General features: G+C 42.2%; 1 protein-coding gene across 4 annotated transcripts in view; it reads right to left on the reverse strand.

Annotated features, from left to right (window-relative positions):
• LOC117455367 (uncharacterized) overlaps nt 1-27,627 on the reverse strand; it is a 57,372-nt gene that overhangs the window by 22,084 nt on the left and 7,661 nt on the right. For 3 of the 4 annotated variants that reach the window (XM_034094848.1, XM_034094847.1, XM_034094850.1), the window contains exons 6-34: nt 23,044-23,171; nt 22,839-22,961; nt 22,633-22,690; nt 22,493-22,540; nt 22,144-22,212; nt 21,830-21,969; nt 21,573-21,704; nt 21,430-21,487; nt 21,274-21,354; nt 16,964-17,044; nt 12,812-12,892; nt 12,672-12,706; nt 12,489-12,554; nt 12,375-12,399; nt 12,269-12,292; nt 11,893-11,961; nt 11,677-11,816; nt 11,346-11,465; nt 8,691-8,748; nt 8,530-8,574; nt 8,372-8,428; nt 8,136-8,284; nt 7,667-7,768; nt 7,518-7,566; nt 7,347-7,427; nt 6,431-7,024; nt 6,272-6,349; nt 5,963-6,099; nt 4,905-5,006 (exon numbers count right to left, since the gene is read on the reverse strand). In XM_034094848.1, the coding sequence (XP_033950739.1) occupies nt 4,905-5,006; nt 5,963-6,099; nt 6,272-6,349; nt 6,431-7,024; nt 7,347-7,427; nt 7,518-7,566; nt 7,667-7,768; nt 8,136-8,284; nt 8,372-8,428; nt 8,530-8,574; nt 8,691-8,748; nt 11,346-11,465; nt 11,677-11,816; nt 11,893-11,961; nt 12,269-12,292; nt 12,375-12,399; nt 12,489-12,554; nt 12,672-12,706; nt 12,812-12,892; nt 16,964-17,044; nt 21,274-21,354; nt 21,430-21,487; nt 21,573-21,704; nt 21,830-21,969; nt 22,144-22,212; nt 22,493-22,540; nt 22,633-22,690; nt 22,839-22,961; nt 23,044-23,171 (2,930 nt within the window). The remainder of the gene's footprint in view (nt 1-4,904; nt 5,007-5,962; nt 6,100-6,271; nt 6,350-6,430; nt 7,025-7,346; nt 7,428-7,517; nt 7,567-7,666; nt 7,769-8,135; nt 8,285-8,371; nt 8,429-8,529; nt 8,575-8,690; nt 8,749-11,345; nt 11,466-11,676; nt 11,817-11,892; nt 11,962-12,268; nt 12,293-12,374; nt 12,400-12,488; nt 12,555-12,671; nt 12,707-12,811; nt 12,893-16,963; nt 17,045-21,273; nt 21,355-21,429; nt 21,488-21,572; nt 21,705-21,829; nt 21,970-22,143; nt 22,213-22,492; nt 22,541-22,632; nt 22,691-22,838; nt 22,962-23,043; nt 23,172-27,627) is intronic. The other variant, XM_034094849.1, reaches the window with a different exon arrangement.

A 27,627-nucleotide genomic window follows, 5' to 3' on the forward strand; every position in this document is an offset into this window, starting at 1 on the left:
GTATTGGCGTTGCCCTCTAAGGCTATCGCTATTTGGTAATACCCTGCGCACCCGCGCAGCACTGAAACACTTGTAGTCCACGCCCACCCGCGAGGTGGGCCCCACCCTCGGGCTTCCTTCCGGTATACTTTTCTTTAGCTATTCGTGGAGTCAGTGGGGCCCAGCACTTAGAGGGCTACGCCAATACTCATAGAAGCTGGAGTTACAGTAGGTAACTTCAGTTCCATTTCGTATATGGCTTCGCCCTCTAAGGCTATCGCTATTGGGTTAAGGGCGAAGCATGATGTAGTCTGCGCCCCACTGGGTCCGCCCGGTACTAGAAGCACAGACACCTGCTCAGATAATAACCCATGCCTATTGCGCCATGCACAGTCACAGTCCCTGGAATATAGCATAACATGAATATTTTCCATGAGAGGACGAAGGCTGGGAACAATACATACCTGCCGCTGTGAGAAAGTAGAGACGAAGGTCATACTTTGCCCAGTGACAAAAAGAGGGGGAACAAGGGCAGCTCTCTGCGTGTAGACAGGCAGGAGAGCGCACAGCTGGATCCCTGACGTCACTCACTCTGACAGGACACTCAGTACAGGGTGTGTCAGAGAGGAATGGGAGACATCCCTCAAATAAAAATGAATAAATGAACAGGGGGAAGACCAAGATGCAGCAGTGCAAATGTCTTCCACTGACATTCCTCTGGTGGAGTGCGCACTGATGTTCTCCGGGGGATCCACCCCAGAGGAGACATATGCCTGTGACACAGCCTCACACAGCCAGTGTGACAGCTGTTATGCAGACAGAGGCTGCCCTAATGAGCGCTCTCTGTAATGCACAAACAGGCGCTGAGAACGGCGCAAAGCAGCCATGCGCGCCACATAGCAGGACAGTGCACGCACAGGACAGAGGAGATGAGACGTGGCTTCCTCCTCCGACCTGTGAGGAGGAGGAAAGAAGCCATCCAGGGTAATCACTCTTGACCTAAAAGAGCTTGTGATGACCCTTGGCATAAAAGCAATTTTCCAAACTCACATTGGTTTCGCATACAGCATCTCTGTAAAGTATGTGTATTCACTCTCTCCACTAAACGGCTCGTTGCAGCTCTTGCCCCCCCCTCCCTGTGAGCCCAGTGTGCTCCGATTGGTCGGGACCAGTCGGGACGTTGTGAATCGCGCTGAGCTCCGTGGAGGTGTGATTTCCTTGTTTAACGATACACAGCGAAACACAGCAAAACTCACCCTGAGCACACACAAAGGCACAGCCGAAGTAAAAACAATAAGTGTGGCTTGATATTGAGTAAGAAAAAGGTTGCTAAACGCTGTGAGAATGGGTCTGCAGAGAGAATTTCGCCACGATCCCAACTGTCTGTTATCAACCTGCAGCCAGGGAGGAGAAATCAGCAGAGCTGCATGCACTGAGTGTGTGAGGAAGTCCGTGGATTGGTCAATTTGGACCAATCAGCGGGGGCTTAACGTAACGGCTCCGCGGACGTAACGTAACGGCTCCAGGGATTGGTCCATTTAGTTCCGGGGACGACATGACATCATGATGTACCCGGAAGAATCAAATGGACAGTGACGTATCTCCAACGAGGCGTTTTGGGGAGGTATTTTCTGTGTTAGAGTTTTACTCGCTACAGGGTGTACTTTGAGGGTTTTGACTCTGCACACCGTTTACATGCATAAAAACCTTCATAACACACAAGGGGACGGGCAATAACCGGAAAAGCATGACATGTGACCTTTAAGGGGAACCTGATCTAAAGGTTCAAATGGGGCTTTGCTTGGTGCGTGTAACACCAAAGCCAAATCCCACTGAGGCGCCAGTGCGCGTGACACAGGTCTGAGTCTCCGTAGTCCTCGCATAACGGCTGCTGCGTTCTGCAAGCCCCTCTGTTCAATTCGCCAGGAATATACTTTGCTCTGATGGAGAGCAACGTGTGTGCGTGCCCAGAACAGCGGCCGTCTGGCTGCGTTCAGAAGCTGCGCAGATCGTACTCCTCCCTGGCGATTGAGGTAGGCTGCTTCCATAGCCGTGGCCTGTTGTCTGTGCGAATCAACACATGTTTGATTGTACAGCAACAGGGCGAAGTGCTGGAATACTTTCCAAAACGGAGAACAGCTCCAGCACATTACCTCTGACGCACGGGGTCGATGTACAGGCGAATGAACCACCTCTGGAGACTCCTCCTGCGGGGGAGACCCAGGAGGATCACCACGTGACCAGCTGACGTCATGCTGAGCAGCTGTATCAAGGAGAGGGCTGTCACCACACTGCGGAATGTGACATGCCTGTGCTTCAGGTTTCGCCGGAGGAGAGCTGTCAGTTTCTCCACTCGCTGCCGCAAGAGCCGCGCTCTCATGTTGGCTGAGTTTAATTCCACTCCCAGATAAATGATTGTCTGAGAGGGAAGAGGACAGCTCTTCTTCAAATTCATTTTTGAAACCCAGGCTTTGACAGATGCGATACGAGATGTAACGTCTGTAAAGCGACCTCCTCCCTGGAGCGAGCCAGCAATAGCAGGTCGTCCAGATAAAACCACACTCATCCCTCTGTGTAGTGGCTCGAGATGTTCTGTGGTCGTCATGACGACGAGCCACGCCAGGGAGCCTCCACACGCTGCGTTTCACTCCGGCTCTCATCATGAGGCGTGTACATGCTCAGGGGATGAGTGGAGGTGTGTGCAGTGCTGTCCACACGAGGCGTTATAACGGCGCTTATGGGTTTATTATGACCGTGTGTAGGAGGCGTATCTCGGACAGGGGAATGCCGCGAGCTCTGCAGGTTATTAACCGAGGTTAAAACCGGCAGGGCTTCTGCAGCGAGCCCTGCTGTCTACTAATCAACAGATTAGTGGCATCCGGCTTAATTAGCGAGCTCTGCAGTTTTTTAACCGATAGGTTAAAACCAGCAGGTTTCTGCAGCGAGTCCTGACGCTGCGGGCGCTGCCGCTGGGGGCGCTCAGCCTGGAATACTGACGATCAAGGATGGGTCTCATTCCTCTGTTCTGTGCTGTAATGGTCGTTAAGGTGACGAGCCACGCCATTGCCCTCACCGCCGCTGCCCATGAGGCGAAAGGGCTACGAGGGAGCCTCTACATGCTGCGTTTCACTCCGGCTCTCATCATGAGGCGTGTCCACGCTCAGGGGATGAGTGGAGGTGTGTGCGGTGCTGTTCACATGAGGCGTTATAACAGCGCTTATGGGTTTATTATGACCGTGTGTAGGAGGCGTATCTCGGACAGACGAATGCCGCGAGCTCTGCAGGTTATTAACCGAGGTTAAAACCGGCAGGTTCCTGCAGCGAGCCCTGCTGGCTAGTAACCGAGGTTATAGGCAGCTGGTTTACACAGAGTGGGGGATATGTGAGAAACACTTGTTACTGATGACTCAGACAAAAGTTGGAAAGTGAACACACTTTATTTTACTCACAATCCCTCAAAAACGTCAGAACCGGCTCCGCTTCCTCGGAGGCTCTCGTGGAGCAGACCAGGAGCGGGGGAGCCTCACTCCCCTTTGACTCGCCGCCGGGAGACCCCGTCTCTGGGGTGGCGGGGGAGCGGAGACGTGGGACGGAGCCCCTGCAGCCGCCGAAGGGCGAGCCTGACGCCGAGGCGGTTGCTGTGGGCGTCTCTCCGCTTGCGTCCTCTGCTGCCGCTGTGGCCGGCGTGGCCGGCGTGGACGCCGCGGCTGCTGCTGCGGGCGTTGGTGCCACTGTGGGCGCTCAGCAGGCTGGAGCCAGCTGACATGCTGGCGAATGTCGTCCACCTGTTCCGCGGCCGTATTCATGGACTCCACCATGACGTGAAACTGGGGTCCGAACAGTCCGTCCGGGCAGATTGGAGCGCCCAGTAGCACTTTTCTGGCCGTCTCCGTAACAGACGCCTGCTGCAGCCAGAGGTGGCGCTGGATCTGTGTCACCCACGCGGAAATCCTTGCCTGGGAGACAGCGACGGATGCGCACAGAGTGAGTGCCATGCTGGCCGCCTTGCTGATTTCCTCTGCCTCGTCAGCTCTACCAGCGTCACCACCGAGTTGGAGAGCAGCGCGTTGTTATTCGCCGACGCCGGTCATGTCGTCCGGAGCACACCTCTCCTGAGCAAGGGGAACGGGGAGATCTCTGCAGGCGGCCGCCTTGCGCGCCTTGCCTATAATGCCACCTATTGCCGGTAGCGCTGTGGTGACGGAGAAGGGGAAAGCCTGTTCGGCCGCCAAGCTGGCACCCTGCTCCGACTCTGTCTCCCCGTCTGGGGGAGAGGAGGGAGGGGAGAACCGAACGGTGAACCGTGGAGGAAGGCGGGGTAGGAGTCGTCGGACTCCTGCCCGGCACTCGGCCCCCGTCCGCGGGCTCGTAAGCCTGGACGAGCCAATCGTCCTCCTCGGCCGCAGCAGCGAGAGCGTCCGCTCTCCGCTTCCTGTCGCCTGAGGGGAGATGGGCATAGTGTGTGCATGCTACCTGCTGGTTTAGAGCCGCGTACACGTGCTCTGACCCCAGGCAGGATTCACATACTGTGTGCTGGTCATAACTTATTATGAACCCAGAGCCACATGAGGGACAATCTCTCACACAATTGTTACTCATGTTTACTCTGCAATCGAAGTGTCTCTTGTGCTTCAGTAACGGGGTGCTGAAGAAAAGAGGGAGCAGATTGTCGGGCCCCCTTCCTATTTATACCGGAAGGGAGCCCGAGGGTGGGCCCACCTCGAGGGTGGGCGTGGACTACAAGTGTTTCAGTGCAGGGGATTACCCAATAGCGAAAGCCTTAGAGGGCGAAGCCATATACGAAATAGAAAACTTGTTATTTAATTCTGTTTGAATCTTTCAACTATGGCCACATTTGATACTTTATTTGGTTCAATAAGTAACCATTATTACAATGTCCACAAATATAATAATAATGACCAAACCTGAGCCTCTCCATATCCATTCTGTTGTTCAAACAAAGCAGCCACATCTCTGATTGCCTTCACCTGTTGCATCTCTCGTAGAGGCGGGAGTTTCTGGAACTTCTAAAGTCAAAAACACACAAATGGAAAACATTTTCACAACAAAACAGATATCATTTCTTGTGTATACAATATGGTAGAAACACATTCTAAAAGAAAGGTTCTGAGAGGTAATGAAGATGTTTAGTTACTATTAATAGCTATGAGTAAGTAGCCTGCAATGTGAGCTCCAATATTCATTTTAAGACTTTTTAAAAGTATGTATTAAATCATATAAGTTGTGAATCTAGCAGCTGAAGGGGTAAAATGAAGACTTCAATGACTGAAATGATGTCCGGCATTTATTGTAAATGTGAAGCTGTGTCCTAAGGGAATAGGTCAGGATCAAGTCCATCTGTTATGACCTGGCTCAAAAGGCCACAACAAAGAGGAGACACACCATATCAACAGTTAGCATAAGATGTTTATTTAAACAAACAATTCAAATCAACCAAATTAATGAAGTGCAAAGCATGAGGTGTGAACGTCAGTAGTATCAGTAATGTAACTGCAGGGTGAGGAATGCATTAACATGTATGTGTGAGGGTGTTGAGGTGCACAAAGTAAAACAACTGAAATAACTAATGACATACTCAACCGAACCCGGAGTGCCTGTATGAGAAAGCAGAGGGCAGACAGAGAGGAGCAGAGAGGCCTTAAATAGCTGCAGGGCACCAGACCTAGGTGCTCCGAGTTACTGCAATCAAGGCAATCAAGACAGCACAGCCACACCCTCTCTAGATGAACCCACAGGGGCAATTAGAGCAATATTCACATGGTATATGTACATATAAAAAACTGATATTAGGAAAAGGTGAAACCCTGAGGGAAAATAACTAGCCTCTGGAAGTGCCCAATCAATTCATCTAACTTTGATATGCATTTATGTACATAATGAGAATTTGACTGACTGGATTTTAAGAATGACACATAGCATACAAGACAAGACCGACCCATAAAGTGTTTAAACATTTACTCACCATCAGATACAACTTCTGGTGGTCGATTCCAGAAACATGGCTGATGATGTCCTTTTCGGGGATCGTCAGAGAGCAGCAATCACACAGGTAGATGGGGTCACGCTCATCACATTGGAGTTCAAAAAGTCCACTCAGGCCTAGAAGATGCATTGTTCACCTTTAACATATGTTCTTATTGAATGATCAGGTAAATGTAAACAAATTGTATCAAAAAGTATATAGTTAAAAGTGCTTTCTCTTTTCTTTCTCTCTCCATTTCCTCCATCATTAAAAAGCAATCTCTTTAAATGTTTTTAAAAAGGCACTGACCAATCACAGGGTATCGAGTCTTCTTTTTGAGAAACTGCCACAGCTGTTTTTTTTGTTGGCAGTTCACGTTTGAAGACCCTGTAATAACCACAGACCGAGATATTTTATTAAAAACACTGAGGCAAATCTTACACAAACCAAAATACAGCATTAACATACTTTCATTCTTTGCTGGCTCCTGACCTGGTTTGCCACTTTCTCCCCGGTTTGTGGCAGTAACCTGAATTAGAGATTCTGATGAGTCTTTTTTGGAGGAGAGGATTCCTTTTGTCTGTTTCTTTACTTGCTTCATATCCTGAACAGGACAAGGGTCCTCCTGTGAGATTATCCTCTTCTGTTTCAGGATTTCTTTGTCACTTTTGTTCCTCTCTTTTACCCTCTCCGTTTCATCCTTTTTGTCTGTTTTTTTGCAGGTTACTGGAGTCTCCCTACTTGGTTTCTGGCATGTCTCACTACCGTCAGTCTTTATCTCCTCCAAACCATCTCTTGAAAACTCTTTTCTCTTCTCTGATTCTTTTTCACTTGGTGTAGGAATGTCCTTGTTTCCCTTTTCCACACTTTGTCCACTTTTTGCAAATTGTGTATTTGTGATTTCAGCACCAACTTCTACTAGGATCGTTTTCAGGGTCGTCTCACTCTGGTCTGTAGACTTTTGACTTGTTGTGTTCTCACAACACCCCATCATCCTTCCATTCTTCTGGCTGCTGTCTGTCACTTGTTTTGTGGCCACAGCTTTCAGAGTTTCTCTGGGGACTTAAAAACAAACATACATGCCATCAAGTACGCATTTGATTATAATGATTGACTTTGTTCTAATCCAGTATCCACTCGATAGGACTATAAACTGTCAAATTAAAAACAAAGTGAAAAGATTATTATTGGCGGTTTTCTAAGAAGCAAAATGGTCTCAAGATTTATTTTTCAACTCTAACCAATAAAATATGAAAAGAAAATAACATCGGAACCCAGACCTCGAATACTGCAAAGATAATGTTTCCATAGCGCTACAGGTACTAGGGTGATATTGAACTCAAAACAGTGCCATGACTCAACATTTTTATTTGGCTAGACTTACTCAGCTTCTTTCCAGGTATAATTGGGGCTGTAAGCACTGCTTGACAAACGGTCCACATTCTACCTGCCAGGAGTTTTAATGCTGGAATAAAATAGAGTAATATTAGTTAAAATAAATCACAGTCACAGATGCCAATTTGCAACATAGTTATTTTGCACTAAAAATACTCACTGGTAGAGTAAGAGCACGAATCCCAGATTGGCCTCTCCATACATATAACCTTTAAAAAGGCAGAGAATATGGAAACAAGAGAATAAGTGAAAGGCTAGAGTAGTGCTTCACGCAGATGATACAGAAATTACATTTCCTGTATAGACTACCTGTACACATGATATGGGGTGAATGCGCCCCGCCTGTTTTGCCAAGTCCAGCAACGTCTCTGCATCAGTGCTCGAATCCATGGAGCCTGGATGGAAACTCTCCTACACACACAGACACACAATGTGCATATACACACATGTTTAGTTTAGTCATTCTCTTGCTACACATGTTTGACAACATGTAAATGTGGACACACAAGTAATTTCTTATATTTATATTGTCTTTTTGTTTATGATGTGGTCTGGATGAGGCAGAATGGAATGATTGACCCAAAAGGTTGAAAAAGGAAAAATGCAACAACAAAAAAGAAAAAGCATAGTTTAACAATTGAACACAATTCTTGGATTTGACCTGTCATGACTTTGCCTATCGACCCAAATAATTGCAAGTACTTGGCAACGATAAGAGCACCAAGCAATCAACATTAAGACAAATAATGCGGGAAGAAGTTTGACGAAAGATACTTACTAGAAATGTTGCCACATGGTCAAAACTGAACACATGAGCGTAACATTCATCGCCAAACAACCTCCTCTCACAAAGCAGACACACATATCCCTTTTTTGTGAGAGGAAGCCCTTTGGTACAGCTGGGGTAAATGACCAGGAAGTGACTGCCTGCAAAGATGAAGTAAAGAAACATCAGAAAAACATAGATTGCACTTTTTGTTCATGGCAAGACTTAATCTCTTCGGTATTACTCACCGAGCTGAGGAAATATCCCGTTTTGTTTGAGTTTGCTGTATGTTTCACGCTCAGGAACTGCACAGACATAAATACAGACAAAATGCAAAAGCCAAATTAAAGTAATGAATTCAATGTATTATTATTATTAAAGACTAAGATGTTATTTTATCACTCACCGTTGATCCTTAAGACAGTGTGATACAGACTAAGTCTCTCCATCACTGCAGACAAATTTAAGAATGAGATGTCACAAAATGTACTTGATAAAAACAAGATCTTAAATGCAGAGAGGAAGAAGAGCTTTCTTTAAATTGTGTAATGTAATACCATTTCCTACCTTGTACGTAATTTAGCTGGTCGAGGCCCTCAAATATCCAGTATGGTATATCAAAAACCTGTGAAAATAAAAACAATTCTAATAAGTGAGGGCTTAAGGAAACATTCTTCCACACAAGGTGATTGCAGAGAGGTAGTTTTGTTTTCTTCTATTACATAGCTTAACTTTATTGAGGTTAGTTATTGCCTTTTGGACTTCATTTGTTGTTTTTATGCTGTTGACAGATCTGCTGTTTAAATGGCCGTGACAGAACTCACCTACCTCTACTACCCCTATTAAACTTACCATTGATAAAAAAAATAAAAAATAAATAAATTGGCTTTAGTTTGGTTTGATGGAAAGGAAGCATTTCTCAATAATGTCATACTAGACATATGAAACCAGAGAGAACATCCTGAACTTTTGACCTATGCTGATTGTGCATTTTAGAATGTGGAAGCAAAGTATAAAGTTTCAACCACAATTCTAGGACGGCCTTGTGGTTTTTGACATCTTAAGAGCGGTTACAACGGTTGACCAAGACAATGCGCACAGGATGCAGGTGAACTACGTTAAGACTTTAACCAACATTCTGGACCAACAAATCTTAGAGACAGTTTTGTTAAGTTTGTTCTGTTAATAAATTAAAGTTTGCATATTTTAAATTGAAGTTAAAATAAATCTAAGTAACGGTAAATAAATATATTAAAGAAACTAGAGGTAAATTCAGTCAGTATAAAATTATACACCGGTACTACTGGACACCATCTAGGCTTTTCAAAATAGGACTAATACATACGAACACATGCTGGAAATGCAAGAAAGAGATGGGCATATTTGTACATCTTATATGGGAATGTTCTATGGTCAACCCGTTTTGGCAAAGAGTGTTGGAATTCTTAGAGGCATGGGTAGGAATATCCTTTCCATTATCCCCACGTTTATGCTTATTGGGCGATAAAACAGTAATTCCAAAACTGACAAAAAGTGCTCATTCAGTTTTAATGGTTGGGATAACCTCAGCTGCCAGAATTATATTGAGACACTGGAAAGCACCCACAATCCCAACATTTTACGAATGGAAGGCTCTGATCAGTGAAACAGCATCATATGAGGTTATGTTGGCAATAATGAGGGTTAGAGGACCTGTGGTTCAAGGAAGTTGGGATTACTGTGGAATACCTGACCTCTAACTAGTAGCCTGACTGTAGGACTCTCACAAAAGGGCCTTTGAACAATTATTCTAATCAAGCATCATTTGTTGTTATTATATTTATTTTATGATCGCTGTAGCGTTTGATTGGTAATCTTACACCTTTGTATTTTTCAATTTTCTTTTAACCAGGAACACTTAACATGTTTTGTAGCCTGACCTTCCTCTTTCTGTATACTGTACCATGTGAGCTATGCACCATGTATGTTCATATATACAAATGTAATAATACAAAAAAGAAAGAAATCGAAATTCTAGACATGACATTGACAATGTGGTCTGCTTTCATGAAAAATGTTCTTTTTCACTTTTATTAAAATTGCATATCATTACTATAGTCTTCATTTGTTTAATTTTAACTCGACATTTTAATTGTTCATTAAGTAAGAGTTGAACCTATGTGACCTCCTCACTCAAAGATAGGAAAGGGGAAACCACCTGATGCAGAGAGGGAGGAGGGAAGAGACTATAACAGATGATGAGTGAAGAGAAATGGGGTCTTTTTAGGCTTTTTGGGTCTTGGCTTTTGGGCCCTGGGCCTTAGGTTGGAGATTTTTCGGGGTTATCTTGGGAGCCTATGCTTTCGTACTTTGACCTTGTGTCTTTGTAAAACCTTTACAGTTTTCTTTTGCATTTTTGTATCTTGTAATCCTCCATTTGTGTAAAAACCCAATAAAACCGGTTTGTGCTTTGTACACTTCGACCCAATTCCTGGTCTCTCTGGTGGTCTCTAAAGGTATCTGCTTGGTCTTAGAGTAAGGTAAGAACACCCTTCCTTGGAAAAGGCTGACCGTAGTTTAATCATTTGGACTTCAACTTGTTCAAGGGAAATAGAAACCCTGCTAAAGTTAAGCTGTAGTTTCATATTGGTGACTGCGGTTGATGTGGCTTTGGTTGATGCTGAAATACTGTATGACATGTGCTTTGCTTGTGTTGTAATATCACAGCTGTGATATCAGTGTTTGACTCTGGCTATGCTTGATTTCACATTTGCATTATTATAATTGGCATAATTAGGGTTCAAAAGAGGGGGTTAGGGATTGTGGGTCCTGAAGCTGCCCTAAACCAGGGAGTCTCCCAACGACACAGGGTTTCTCCTCCAGGTTGAGATCCTGATCTGGGGTTCTACCAGCCCACCAACACCTACTGCACTACACACTCCGTTTGATATCCTGGCGGTCGGAAATGCAACGTTTTAGTGACTGAAATAAGTAATACGACGGGAAGCTGGTGTTAGAAGCCACGCTGTTAGTTGCCTCCCTAAGCAGATTACGTTGATCTTGTGTGTATATTTTGGGGGGTTAGTTAAAGATAGAACAGCCATTTTCCGGTGCCTTATCAGCATCGGAGCTCGCTATCGGAGACGACTTAGATAAACGTGGTTAGATTTCTTTTCAATGCAAATAAGCTTTTGAATATCTTCACAGTTTTCACAGCTCTGTTCGCGTTATTGGGCATTTTACCTTCAGCTTCCTCTCGTTTGTTCCTCTTTCCTTCTCCTCTTCCCATGCCATTGATGTCAAAAAAGAAAGATCAAGGCAACTCTCCCAAGCAAAAGTAAGCCGCCACGGGTTCTGGTACAGCTGAGAATTCAAGACAAAAGCTGATAATTTTAAAAACAAGAAGGTACTGTATCATAAGTTGAACTTATTAAAAAAGTATCATTTTCAAATAGATAGTATGTACATTTCCTTGTTGCTGTTGATAGGCAAAAATGAGTGTGGCGTGTGTATTTTCAATGAGAACAGGAGTCACTATAATACACACCAACCATATAAACGACTCAAAGCTCACCAACGTGTGTACGAGATGTTGTGTAGAGTGTAAGTGTTGTCTGAGAGAGGACTCGGAGAAACACTCCTCACAAGCGAAGCACATGTAAAAAGGTTCGCTCTCAACCTGATTGCAGACAAACGTCATAATCAGGGAAATACCTACACAAACAAACAACACATTAAGTTATATATATTTCAGTTTCACACCTAAAAAAACATATGTTAAAGCACTCACCAATAAGGGGTTGTTTTAGCTTCAAGCTCTCGTTGTGGATACAGTAGAGGCCCAGTTCAGGTACCCATCCTAATGTTTCAAAGGAAGAGGTGAGGAGGAAAAGCTTAAAATAATATAATAGTTTTACATAAATAAAAACACATGTTAAAATTAACTCGATCCTTGTTCCTTTAGTGTATTGAGTTTCCAAAATGGACAAAGGCATATTTTAGGAAAATGTTATAACATTTCATCATTGTCAAGAAAATGGAAGGAAAATGTATATAGGGTGTGATTCGTTTTAGATTTGGATCTACTTTTTCCCCCGAAATTTTCCCAATATTGTTTTAATTTATAAATGAGTGTTGCAGCATGTTGTAACAGGAATAACGTTTACCCTGTTGGCCATAACAATCAGCACCTGTAAGAAAAGGAAGAATATTATCATATCTTATTGAACAATACATCATATTATTAAAAATAAGAATAAAGTGAAATGGTACCTCCGCCAACAAATGTATTCACCATCTAGAAAAGGAACATGAGACAGATATTATAGTATGTAAGTTTCCGTAGCATAAGACCTTCTGTAGGAAGCTTTGAAAATGTCGATTTACCTCTTGGTGTTTCCATGACGACACGTGTTTGCAGTATTTAGAGAAGTTAAAGCTCCAACCGCAGTTCTGCCAAAAGTGAGATACAAATGTGAAACAAAGCGTAGGTTATTTTTATGTTTTCCATGAGGTACAGTAATAACTTCCAGGATACAGTAATTACATGTGTTAGTGATATTTTGTTACCTGACAGTGTACTTTGTATGATTCAATAGGATCCTCTGCAAAGAAAAACAGAAGAATCATTTTGTTTTTATGATCATTGAAAACATAATCCTTTTTTCTGGAATCTATCAAACACTAGTTCACATTGAAATAATAGATACCCGGCTTCTTCTCTGGATTGACAACTTTCATCACGCTGCTCTCATCGTTCTCCTTTGTGATGGATTCCAGCTCTTTTGAAGCTAAAAGAAACCACAGGCATAGTAAGCAAAACACACTGGGTTACACTAAAAACTGTTATTAACATTTATGCGGCTTTCACACCAGCGCTTTTCTGGTTCAGCTCCGGTTTCCCTTTTCTGCTCCCGCTCTGTTCACAACGCCCAGAGCTCGACTGGTGCGTCATGACGTCACCGTTTACATCACTGATTTGCTCCCCAACGGCGTTACGGCGCTCACAACAACGGGGAACTGCGTCGGGTCGATGATCGTGTTGCTTTTAATCACACAAAGCCAGATTAAATTAAATAACGACTTCTACAACCTTATACTTTTCTCCAGAGTGCCGTGGTTCATTGTTTATTAATGTGTTTCTGCGGCATTTACCGACCGCTGCAGTGCTGGCTGCTCTTCCACGGGAGTTTATTCTCCCGTTAGCTCCCGGTTAGCGCACACGGCAGCGGCCGCTCTAAAGTATTTTATAATGTGGATGTGGACATTTAAGAAGTTATATATATTTCAGTTTCACACCTAACAAAACGTATGTTAAAGCGCTCACCAATAAGGGGTTGTTTTAGCTTCAAGTTCTCGTTGTGGATACAGTAGAGGCCCAGTTCAGGTACCCATCCTAATGTTTCAAAGGAAGCGGTTAGGAGGAAAAGCTTAAAATAATATAATATATTTATTAATAATATAATGGTTTGTCGTAACTCTTCTATTATATGGCTCTGACCAGACCCTCTTCACCTACCGGGATACAAACCGGAAGAACCAGTCATGGCGGGCGGTGGCAGAGACAGTGGGTGAAACTGGTAGGTTTTCGCCTGTTTGGGGAGTTTATATATATTGCTCGCATAAAATCCCAGGGGGTTTTTGCTTTGTATGTCGGGGGCGGGAGATTCATGTGATTGGTTGTTGGTCGCGTTGCTCAAATAAAATCCCCAAGCTTCAGACACGCCCAGCTCCAAGCTTTTTTTGAAGCTGTAGTGTGGACTAGGGTTGGGTACCGAGAACCATTTAGAAATGTGAATTTCGGTTCCGCTTTTCGATTCCTGAGGAAATGTTTCTCGCCGCTCTCCGTAGCCTACTGCATGACTGCAGCGGGGCGGGAAATGTAGCGTTGTATCTACATTTCCTACAGTGTAACCTGAGAGCAGGGCCGGCCCGTCGCACTGGCATTATAGATGTTTTCCTAGGGCGCCAGATCTGTGGAGGCGCTGCGCTGACAGCTCTGGGAGGGAAAACAAATGTTTTGACCGTTGGTGCTCATCCTAATTTTCGGCCTTGATGTAACAATATTCATAATTAAGTAAATGTAACATCCTTTTCATCCCGGTTACACTTTTCATTTGCCCTGTACGATGGGCGCTGCAAGTGATGAAAATGGGGGATGTTGGCTTATCTGGCAACCGCAGCTCACAGCCAAAGTGCGAGTGAGCTAGGGAGAAAGGGAGGGCGCTGTTGTTATTAGCATCTGGTGCTAGCTGCTCTAACGGAAGAAGAAGATATTTCTACAATGATGTGGAGGGAGAGTCCTCTCCAGTCAGACTGAGAGGCTGATAACTTCAGCTCAGTGAGGTAAAGGACTCTTGAGTGTTTAGATAGTTCACTTTAGTCTAAGTTATCTCAGTGGGTCTCAAACGTTTTGATCACAATTTATGTAAACGCATATTTCCAAGGCACTCTTTTATAATTATTGGGATAAAACAGGTTTGAAATCATTCCAATGTATACTATAGGACAGTAAATCAGACATATCGTTTTAAACTGGAGAGATACAAAAATATGCATAAATAAAATAGTAAAATAAGATATGAATGAACAACAAAAATAAAATGCGTTACATGTAGGCTATTTGTTATTTAATTATTAAAATGTAAACCGATCTTTTTCATATGGGTGTTTAGAGTTGTACCCGCTAGATCTAGTCTCTAGTAATTCTGCGTGTGCACCAGATTGAAGCATTTTACTTCAAAATGTTCAAACATTTCTTCCCGGTATGCCTGAGAAGGCAGATATGCTTGTTTTTCTCAACAAGAACTGTTTTTAAAAGTTGGACTGTTGCACTGTTGTAGCTTCAGTGGTTCTCAGGTTAAAGTTACATAGCAGTGAATATAAACAGACTGATTCATGTGAATATTACTTTAAACTAACCTGTGTAAAAGTTTCTCGAATAAATGTAATTTTTTTGGTGGAAGAAGCATGTATCATTTTTTTACCCTGCCCCTCAAAGAATCGGAATCGAGAACCGTTAAGAACCGGAATCGGGGAAATGCAAACGATACCCAACCCTAGTGTGGACGCTCCGCTCCGAAGCTCTTGCCTCTAGACCAGTGCTTCTCAAAGTGTGGTCCGTGGACCACTGGTGGTCCGTGAGCGCCCCCTAGTGATCCGTGAGTATATTGGTAAATTAATTAATTTAAGTTTTCATAGCCCAGATAAACACCTTCATCACACATGTTGCCACTTGTTTGTACCATTTTCAGGCGATTTGTAAAAAAACGATGTGTTTTTGGATATTTGTGGAGTTTGGTGGTCCGCGAGTGTTTTTTTATTGGTTAAGTGGTCCTTGGTATGAAAAAGTTTGAGAAACACTGCTCTAGACCAGGGGTGCCCAACCTTTTTTGAACCGAGAGCTACTTTTAAAGTTGCCAGTCTGCCGAGATCTACCAGGCCAAATAGAGAGGCGTAGCCATTACTGACAGCCTACTACCAGGTAAATACACACTTCTACTTGTATAAAACTGACCTTCGTACGATGAATACTTCATAAAATACTGCAGATCCTTTATCTTACCTCTTTCTAATCTATAAACATACAAGTATTTATCTGAAGTTACACAACAGTGTTGCTGATACAGAGTTGGAGTTTATCCACACGTCACTACAGTGGGTAATGTTTTCAAGAAACATTGAACAGTGCTGCCACATATGACACAGGAAAAAATGAAAAGACTCTGAACCCTTTCTTTGCCATTATATAAAAATAGTGTTGCTACAAAAGTATAAATTAGGCTTACTAATAAGACAACTCAGATCTGAAGCTACACAGGAATCTGCTGCCAAAGTGCAATAAAAAAGACAACATTAATAGAATCAAACCCTTTTTTGTTGCATTTTAGTAGATTATAAAAATAAATGCCTTTAAAATAGGATGCAAGCAACACTAGTTTCTTAACCTGAATTGATAATGGACTATAATCAATTTAAGTTTGCATTCTTATACCATTTTGTACAATAATTATAATGAATAAGTTCAAACGAACTAAAACTTACAGCTGATTAATAATGGTATCTAACTTGAGTTTTTATTATATCAAAAACCTGTTGAAATGCTACTGTTTTTTTACTGTCCCCCAAAAGCGCGTCGGCAGCCTCCAGGAATGCTTCTTTCACAACTTCGCCATCTTTGAAAGACGTCATGTGTTTCGTAAGAACGTGACTGACACGATAAGATGCTATGGTAGCAGCCTTGCTCTTGTTGTTGGGCCTGGTGAAAATGGACTGCTGTGCATTTAGCTGTCCTTTCAGGCCCCTCCCCTTTTGGGAGCGTAGGGCAGAATTAGGAGGGAATTCCGTCTCGTAGCGTTGGTGCATTGTTTTGAAATGCCGCTCCTAAATTACCCTTCTTCGATAAAGCCAAGCTCACATTGCAGATGAGACAGATGGACTTTGAATTGGAATAAATACAAAAATAATCATCCTCCCACTCGGAGTGAAAATTATATACGTTTTGCTTCTGCCATAATTGCGGTCTTGTTTGTGTGTGGACTGTTACTCCTGTTGACACCATGGTTGACACGGACAACGTTAGCGAATTAGTGCACTGCCCACTAGCCACGCCCCGACACATGGGGTCACGCCGGCCAATGACAAAGCTTTGATGCGTTCAAGTGCATTATTCTGGCACAGATTATGTTATAGGACATTAACAATAAAACAGAATATTGTTGTTCTATTTTTAGACACATCTCGCGATCGACTGGGAATCTCCCACCCTAAATTAATGGGGTGTAGGGACTGACCTCTGAGGCTTCAAAGCAAGTTCAAAGGGAGTAGAATAGCTGTGTCTAATTAACACTGGGCATACATACCTGGCATCTTCTCTTGATTGACAATTGTCATCGAGCTGCAGTCATCTTTCTCCTTTGGAGTGGATTCCAAAGCCTTTAAAACTACAAGCAACCACAGGCACTATTAGTAAAACATTCTGTCTGTGAAAAATACAAATAAAAACCAACCTTGTTATCAGTTTCGTTAGACATTTCTAAGATGAAGCAGAGTACATGCTAAGGTTTTAAGACCGAAATGTCTACATGCATAGCAGAAGATGGCATCTTTTTCACATGAATATTCCAGCCAATCTCTGTTTTGAAACCATGAGCTGCAAAATGAGCGCCTTACCCCACTGTACAGGCGAGTTGGGTACTTTTTAAAAAATATACCTGGCCAGGCTCTGTTTTGCCGAGGTCCTCTGGCACTTGCGGGCCGCCGAGAGGTGGCGGTGTTTGGGGCAACGAAGACGGCTGCGGCTGCTCCGCCTCCGTGGGCGAGAGGACGTTAGTATCCCCGACAGTGGCCGCGGGTAACGTAATGTCCCCATGATCTGAACTGTTATTACCAGATGCAGCGTTACTGCTGGCGATAAGGGCTGGTTGTTTTAACCATTTTCTGATGTCCATCATTGACTGCTGTGTAAGCACCTTGCAGATGACAAACGCACAGCGGCACAGGTCACGCGCACCTGACATAATAACGTTACTTACGGTTTAAATTGACCAAATATATGCAGCAGACAATGTTATTTAACCACAATTACAATTTATTTTATTTGAACTATATTCTTCTTCTTACTACTATTATTATTGTTATTATATATGTCGTATTTTTCACTTTTCAAATGAGGGTGCATAACGACTCAACTGAGGGTGCAATGCACCCCCGTAGAACCGGGCCTGTTGACACCAGAACTAGATTGTGTAGGTTTGATATCATAAGGTGTTAGATTTTTTTAATTGGCTCTTTCAAAGAATGGGATTTAAGAACCGGGATCTGAAGCTGTTCTTAAATGTCCCATGTCATGCTTTTCTGGTTATTACCCGTCCCCTTGTGTGTTATGTAGCTTTTTATGCATGTAAACGGTCTGCAGAGTCACAGACCCTCAAAGTACACCCTGTAGCGAATAAAACTCTAACACAGAAAATACCTGTCTATGCTGCCCCAGAACGCCTCGTTGGAGATTTCTCTTTTTCCATTGTTTACTTCTTGGGTATAGTGACGTATTTCGGGTATAGTGACGTATTTCGGGTATAGTGACGTATTTCGGGTATAGTAATGTATTTCGGTATAGTGACGTATTTCGGATATAGTGATGTATTTCGGGTATAGCGACGTAACGTCCGGAGCCGTAACATTTGGACCAATCCGAGGACTTCCTCACACACACACACACACACACACACACACACACACACTCGGTGGGATGTTGCGAGGCTCGCTGCTGCGAGGAGCGGGACACTGTGAGCTGGCTCACTGGTGTGGGGTCGGCGAAACGGCGAGACAGCGAGACAACGCGGAACTCAGCCTGGGCACACACACAAACTCCCAGCCAGGCTGCGAGGAGGAGGCGATTCCTTAGCACTACAGGTTTCCTCTAGGAGCAGGACTGTTTTTACCGCCGTGCAGTTTGACCAGTCCACCGACCCCCTACTGAATACACATTGGCAGTCAAACATTAGAGATTTTAATGCCTGATAAAGGTCATAAAACGGCAGCTGGATCATTCCTAGCATTCGGTGCCATTTAGGTCCCCAACACATTATATCATATATTTTGTATTTAAAATGTCTCGTATTTTTTTTTTTTTTTTAAAGCTTGGTTTTAAATGTTTATCCCCCTCTACCATAAAACAACAATGTTATTTACCCAGGATATTCAAAATTCTAAATAATTACTCTGATTTTAGGACAAGTAAGCCAAATTGCTGTGTCCCAAATCATGTTTGCTCAACTTCTGTAACGGATATAAAAAAATAAATCAAAGAAATTCTACATTTTTGTCACTGTTGTATAACCCTTTTGCTAATATTCCTCACCAAATTTGATTTGTTATTAATTCATTTGTATTGTTTAAAGTTTAAAAAAAAGTGTGTGTCCCCTGTTTGAATGTCCCCCCTGTTACTCTGATTTGAATCCCTCTGGACACGCCCCTTTACCATTCTACTATTTGTATGACTCAAGAACTCATGTTTCGTTATTCATTAAGGTCACACAGGAAAAAGGGGCCCGATGCTTAGGTTAAAACCATGTGTATACATTTAGTCTCAACGGCCCGTCCACACAGCGGCGTGCGTTGAAGCTTCCAACGCTTCTGCCCATTCACTTTGAATGGGGTGACGTCACTTTTAGCCGAACTGCATCGTGGGAAGCGACGCGGAGCGTTGCTGGCGTGGCTCGCTGCAAAAGTTGAGCATTGTTCAACTTTTGACGCCCCGGCAGAAACGTCAGCCAATCGAATCATATGCCAGTACAAGCTCTAGCCAATCAAACCGCTGCTTGTGTGTCAGGGGCGGGAGATTCATGTGATTGGTTGTTGGTCGAGTGTCAGACACGCCCGCCGCTGTGTGGACGGGCCGTAACAGTTGTATACATTAGCATGTGTGGTAGCTGCTAAATAAAGTCATGAAATCTGAGATCATGTAAAACTCAGAGGATGAAACATATGACTGCATAAGGTTTGAACATCTCTGCCACGTATGCTGTTTCAAGTGTATGTTCGTGTGTGTTTTACATGTATAAAGCACATGATATCTAAATTATAAACGCACGCAAAAAAGTAAAGAAATCTAGACCGCAAAATAATTAAACAAGTGAGTGCCTGTTTTTCCGGGCCAAGGTCAGGGTCCTTGAACACAACACAAGCCTAACGTGTCATCACGTGGTATATGTCTCGTCTGACAGGGGTGTAGTTCTGACGGGGAGCACCAGAACGCAGCTCCGCTCCGGCACTTCCAAAAATTGCAGTACCCATAAGGAGCCGTACACATGCTGCAGTTTTTGCGTGGCTGTGTCTTTAGTTGTAAGCCCAGTGGCGATCTGTCATACTGATCATACAGTCAATAACTTTGTTGTTATTAGCATCTGGTTAGCTAGCTATGCTAACGAATATAAGAAGCTGTTTCTACAACCAGTGAGGTAAAGGCACATCTTTATATGATCATTATAAAAAAATAAGAGAATAAAGTAAACGGGTATAAAATACTATATGACAGTAAAAAAAAGTTGTTATTAATAAACAAGAATACAGTTTAAAAGGAGAGTGATTTGTAAAATATCCATAAAGAAAAAGAAAATCTGCTTCCAGTTCTGTTTCATATGGGTGTTGAGATGTTTCCATAGATCTCCTAATGTTGCTCTCAAAGTGCACCAGATTGATGCTTTTAACGTCAACATTTAAAAAAAAAAATCTTCCCGGGGGAGTATGCCCCCGGACTCCCCTAGAGGAGGTGAGGTCCCCCCCACTTAAATCATGTTCACATGGATAGGAGTCTAAATACATTTGCACATATCTTGTGTCCATATTTTTCTGTTGGGGTGGTCATGCCACAACCGTGCACGTGCATGCATGAGTCATGGCAAGATATCTGGATTAAGAAGTTGCTTTTTCTTTGCACAGCATGAAAGAAAGGTGAAATGAGTGGGCTGTGATTTTAGTATTTTTAAGCAGAGGTCAATAATTTGTACGGCCCTCGGAGGATGTTGAAAACATTGAAATGGCCCTTGAGAGGAAAAAGGTTCCCCACCCCTGCCATAAAGGAACTACAGCAGGGTCGCACGACTTCAACGTCACGCCAACTTAAGATCGATATTCAAAAATACAGATTCGAAATTGTACAAGTTGAAGCGTTTGTTTTAACAGTTTGCAAGACCTGCAGGTACTTGCTTTCAAGCAGAACAGGGGCAAACAAACTTAGCGGGAGTGTTTACGTGTTCGGCGTAATGACGTACAACTTCTTCCACAACTTCTGTAGTCCTAATCAGCCACTTGTTAACAACCATCGTTTTTCAGACACGTAAGCTCTTCAAAAATCACCAGTGGGGTCACTGCTGATGTATTTAATGTCGTAGAACAAAATATGATCCGTCTCTTCAATTTGTGTCAACCACAGACCATATTTCCAGCGATTTTGAAAAATCCTATGGAGAAATCCCATTGATTTTGAGAGGAGGGAACCGGAAGTGGGAAAATGCTGACTCACTTCCGGGTTTTAGGACTCGTTCCTGCACCACTCTATTATACACCACGCTAAAAACCATTAGACAGAGATGTTGAGAAAATGTTGTAATAGTTTAGCTATTGTAGGACAGCAAAGGGACCACAATATAGATTTCACTTCAATACATACCCAGCTTCTTCCCTGGTTTGACAATAGTCATCAAGCTGCTCCCATTGTTTTCCTTTGTGATCGATTCCAACTCCTTTAAAGCTACATACAACCACAGGCACAATTAATAAAACATTATGAATTCCACTAAAAAAAAAAAAAAAAAAAAATACCAACCTTCTGTATAAGAGGTGAAATTCACTGATGAGAATTTGGTAGGCTCCAGGATCACTTGCTGCAACAGGAAGTCATAAAGTTGCACATGAGTATGAACAAAAGCATCCGTTTGGAAATATGAACAAGATAATCAACTTCATTACCTTTATATCCATGTTTGCAGTACCATGAATTTCCTCTGTCTGCTTTGCAAAATTAAGCATCAGGGAGCCAAAGTCTTTTGTGTAAGCGTTGAAATAAGCCTTCGACGACAAAGTTGAAGGGTGCCACGCTTTCTGCAGAGAATAAAACTTTAATGAAGACAAACAATAATGATGGATTCACAACTACCATGTTCTTTTGCCAAATTAGACATCAGCATTTATTTCATGTATATTAACTTTGCGTCAGAGGCACTTACAAAGTAAGAAAATATGTGGTCAAAGCTCAGAACGTGTTTGATGATCCCTTGGGAGGTCAAAGTTATGTTGCAGAGCGTGCAGAGGTAGTATCTCTTCTCCGTTTGCCCGACACAAATGCACTCAATCAGGTGCTGCATGCCTAAAAGACAATGATCAAAAAAAAAAAAAAAGGGGGGGGGGAACAAGTTTGAATTTTATCTTATGGATTAGAGTAGTAATTTGATTCTAGAAAACTGCATATGACAGCTGTAAAGAGACTACCTTTTTCCATTAAGGAAGTTAACAGTCGAATTTTTCTGAAACATTTACTGACCAAGAAGTGGATGTTCCCTTTTGCTGTCTTTTAGGTATGTTTGTATTGTCATCCTCTCTTCCTTGAAAACTGGGGGGAGAGAAAGATATTTCAGTGATAAAGAAAAACCGAAAGCTGGAGTAAATACACACAGTACAAACAGATGCAAATATTCAGTATATTGAGATATCAGAACTAAACTAGATCCAGAAAAGCTACAAAATGTGTCACCATTATACATATTACAAAGATTGAGTGATTATTACAGGTAAAACAAACAAATGTTTTCTGCTTTGATTAGGTATAACAGAATGACAATGCATTGCTTCATTTTAATAATGGAGTCCTAAGAATAAATGTGCATACACACCTTCATGCATCTTGGGAAGGTTCTCAATTTCACTGAGCGTGCGAGCCACTGGAGAGTAGGAACAGATCAATTTTAATAATGTACAATTGAATAGATTTTTCAAATATGATGTAACTATAAGACATCTAACAATCATATACCCTCTGAGTAATTGCTTTTTTCCACTTGTTTAAACAGTTCTCCAGGCAATTCCAACAGCTGCAAAGAGAAAATGTCAAATCAATCAAACATGACGTCAATCAAACAAATCTTGACGCAAAAAATCTTTGAAGTTATCGAGTTACTCGGCTGCTTAAATATTAAAAAATACATTTAGTTATATGATTGCAGGCCTTAAGCTACGGACCTGGAGGTCTCCAGTCGTGCTTTCTTCATCGTTTCCACTCTCTCTCAACTCAGACCTCAGGAAGTATTTCTTTTGATTTTCAGGCATCCAGGAGAAACTCAGTGCGTTGGGGTTTATGTAGCTCTGAAATACAAAATACAATTAAATGTATGCTTCCAAATTCTAAACATATTTGCATATTTTTGTAATGATGATCCGCACTTACAAAGTTGTTTCTGTGGTGGTCCATTGAAGTGAGGTGCGATAAAATCCTCATTGATAGAAACTTTTCCTCACAGACATGGCACATGTAAAAATGTGTTTTTGACTCTCGACTGAAACACAATGACATGCCTGGAAAAAAGCACATTTAAAACTGAACAATTACTCTGATAGAAATTATTATATCTGAGTTTTCTGCAGCTGATTTTTGTTATTCAAGTGGAGCGCTGTGTAGACAGGTGCAGGAAGATGGTGAGATAGCGATAGACGCTACACCTTGGGGTTCGAACGTCTACCCTTTTCGTAACCTCTAACTGAACTTGTGTTTTCCTCCACTTAGCCTTTAGCTGAACTTTTGTTTTTCTCTGTAGCGGTCTGTTTTTATTTCCTCTTTTAAAAAGGTTAAACGGTCAAGACGGTCTATTTTTGTTTTCCAGACAGTCAGACCTTAGCCTCTTGTCTCTCAGATGTTCAGCAACAAATAATATACTTTTTGGGATACATTTTTTTATAAATATTGGCCTAAACACAAACATGGAAAATAAATGGCGTCATTTATCGACTTCAACTATGTTAAGGTATTCAATCCTGTGTATGGCAAGCCGATTTAGCTTTTATTCATTTCTGGAGGATATAAAAAAATCTATTCTTCTTACTAGTAAGAATGAGAATTCTTGATATCAAAAATGCAATTCTTAGGAGTAATAATGTTTATTTCTGATATCAAAAATAGAATTTTAACTAGTTAGAATGCAAATTGCTGATATCAGTAATTCAATTGTTGATATCAGAAATATAATTTGAACTAGTTCATAGACCTTTTTCTGATATCAGGAATGCAATTGTAACTAGTTATAAATAAAAATGTAATTATAACTAGTTACAATTGAATTCCTGATATCAAAACAGGATTTTTGAAATTGTATTTCTGTTAATCTATTATAATTGGCATTGCGACTAGTTGAAATGTAATTCTTGCCATCAGAAATTGGTATTTTTACTAGTTAAAATGTAATTTTAGGTAATCCACAGTGATATTTCACAGTTTACCTACCACTATTGCGGTAAGCATGTTGTAACTTCCGGTTGTTGTTGTTGTTGTTGTCATCTCCCGGTATCCCGTGTGCCTGTTCTGTTGCTGATAGCATATTATCTTAACTTAATCGATCGTTTTAAAACTCTTGATCACGGCAACTGCCTGACGTTGTAATCACACGTTACTACAGCTTAAGCACTCAAAACTCTCCTTCTCTTAGCGACTGTAACTCCACAGTTGCCTACACTCTTTTCGGGTTTGCTAACGGTAGCTACTTTAGCTTGATAGCTAGCCATGGCTCTTTCCCCACCTTCTGGTGCTATTTCCTGCTCTTCCTGTCTCATGTTTGGTTACTTCCCTGGCTCCTTTACTGGTACAGATACATGTGTTAAATGTAGTATAGTTGTTAGGTTGGAGGCCGGTATCATAGCCATAGAAGCCCGGCTCCGCATCTTAGAAAGTAACTCAGCTACAGTAAAGCCCATGTTAGCCAGTGCGAACCGGCAAAAGGTTGCTCCTCTTAGCCGTCCCCCGGCAACTCCCGAGCAGCAGGGAGACTGGGTGACTGTTCAGAAGGGGCATAACGCGAAACCCGCAGGTCCCCACCAACCCGTTCACGTATCTAACAGATATTCCCCACTCAGCGAGACACCCGCTGAGAAGCCAACTCTGGTTATTGGTAGCTCTATTATGAGACACGTGAATTTAGAGACCGAAGCCTCCACAGTCACATGCATTCCGGGGGCCAGAGCAGGCGACGTTGAGGCGCATCTTAAACTGCTGGCTAAAAATAAACGTAAATACAGTAGGATTGTTATTCACGTCGGTGGTAATGGTGTTCGTTTACGCCAATCAGAATGCACCAAACTTAATGTGGAGTCGGTGTGTAGTTATGCTAAAACAATGTCGGACACCGTAATCTTCTCTGGTCCCCTCCCCAATCTGATCAATGATGACATGTATAGCCGCATGTCATCATTTCAGCGCTGGTTGTCTTGGTGGTGCCCAGCAAACAATGTGGGCTTCGTAAATAATTGGACAGCCTTCTGGGGAAAACCTGGTCTGATTAAGAGGGACGGCATCCATCCTACTTTGGAAGGTGCAGATCTTATTTCGGCAAACATTTCAGGGCTTTGTGGACTTAATCCATGACAAACTGGAGTTGAGACCAGGAGGCGGAGTCGCAGTCTTACACGCTTCTCTGCGCTCTCTCCTAGGCAGTCATCCATAGGAATCCCGAACCCAATAAAATACCCAATATTAACAGTGTGTGTGTCTGCCCAAGGACAATTTAAGGTAAAACCTAATAGAGGTGTCATACATAATAACCTAATAAAAGTAAATGTAACAACTACTACAGTGCAACAAAACAGGAAGATTAAATGTGGTCTCTTAAATATAAGATCTCTAGCATCTAAAGCAATATTGGTAAATGATTTAATATCAGATTATAATATTGATATATGCTGTCTCACTGAAACTTGGTTGAGACATGAAGAATATGTCAGCATAAATGAAGCCATTCCACCCAGCCATATCAACACTCATATTGCTCGAGGCACGGGCCGAGGAGGTGGAGTTGCAGCAATCTTTGACTCAAGTTTACTTATCAATACTAAACCAAAATTAAATTATACCTCCTTTGAAAGCCTCGTTTTTAGTCTTACGTATCCGACCTGGAAAACTTTGCAGCCAATCTTATTTGTTACAGTGTATCGTGCACCAGGTCCTTATTCAGAATTCTTATCAGAATGCCTTTGACCAGTATAGTGTTATCAACAGCTCCCGGAAACGTAAGTTCTAATATTACACTAGATAGTAAACTAGAATGCTTTTCAGCCATAAACCTTGAACAATTAAATTCAATGATTCTCTCTTCTAAACCATCAACGTGCATGTTAGACCCAATTCCAACTAAGCTGTTGAAGGAAGTTTTTCCATTAATTAGCACTTCTTTATTAAATATTATGAATATGTCTTTATTATCAGGCTATGTTCCACAATCATTCAAAGTAGCAGTGATAAAACCACTTCTTAAAAAGCACAACCTCGATCCAGAGGTTTTAGCCAACTATAGACCTATTTCTAATCTTCCGTTCCTCTCAAAAATTATTGAGAAAGCGGTCGCAAAACAGTTGTGTGATTACTTAAAAAACAATGATTTATTTGAAGATTTTCAGTCTGGCTTTAGAACACATCATAGCACAGAGACAGCTCTGGTTAAAGTCACAAATTACATTCTAATAGCCTCAGACAAGGGACTTGTCTCTATTCTTGTTTTGCTCGATCTCAGTGCTGCATTTGATACCATCGACCATGATATCCTATTGCAAAGACTAGAGCACTTAGTTGGCATACAGGGAACTGCTTTAGGCCCCATCTATCTGAACGCTCTCAGTTTGTACGTGTTAACGATGAATCTTCCACGCAAACCAAAGTTAGCCATGGAGTGCCACAGGGCTCAGTGCTCGGACCTATTTTGTTCACATTATATATGCTTCCGTTAGGCAATATTATAAGGAATCATTCTGTAAACTTTCATTGTTATGCGGATGATACTCAACTATATTTATCAATCAAGCCTGATGAAATTAATCATCTAAATAAAATTCAAGACTGCCTTAAGGACTTAAAAACGTGGATGACCTTAAACTTTTTGATGTTAAACACGACCAAAACTGAAGTTATTGTACTTGGCCCGAAGAATCTACGAAACAAATTATCTAAAGATATACTAACTATGGATGGCATTAATTTGGCCTCCAGTGAGACTGTAAGGAATATTGGTGTTATATTTGATCAGGATTTATCCTTTAACGCCCACATAAATTCAATTTCAAGGACCGCCTACTTTCATCTACGTAACATTGTAAAAATCAGGCATATCTTGCCTCAAAACGATGCAGAGAAACTAGTCCATGCATTTGTTACTTCTAGGCTGGATTATTGTAACTCTTTATTATCAGGGAGTACCAAGAAGTCAGTCAAGTCGCTTCAGCTGATTCAAAATTCTGCAGCTCGTGTACTAACCAGAGTTAGGAAAAGGGACCACATTACTCCTGTTCTGGCTGCCTTACACTGGCTCCCTATAGAACACAGGATAGAATTTAAAATTATTCTTCTCGCCTACAAAGCCCTTAATGGGCGGGCGCCATCTTACCTTAAATAACTCATTATATCCTACTGTCCTACTAGGGCATTGCGTTCCAAGAATGCAGGGTTGTTGGTTGTTCCTAGAGTCTCTAAAAGTACAATGGGAGCCAGAGCCTTTTCTTATCAAGCTCCATTTGTGGAATCAGCTTCCAGTTTGTGTTCGGGCGGCAGACACCCTATCCGTTTTTAAGAGTGCGCTTAAGACCTTCCTTTTTGATAAAGCTTATAGTTAGGGCTGATTAGATTCAGCCCCTAGTTTAGCTGATATAGGCTTAGTTTGTCGGGGGACATCTTACTTCTTCCTTCTCTCTGTCTATACCAGTGTACTCTCATGTTCCGATTAACCCAGCTTCCCCAAATGTCTTTCTTTTTGGTGTCTATATACGCCGGGATCCGGAG

Source organism: Pseudochaenichthys georgianus, chromosome 11 (assembly GCF_902827115.2).
Source record: "Pseudochaenichthys georgianus chromosome 11, fPseGeo1.2, whole genome shotgun sequence".
Lineage (NCBI taxonomy): Eukaryota > Metazoa > Chordata > Actinopteri > Perciformes > Channichthyidae > Pseudochaenichthys > Pseudochaenichthys georgianus.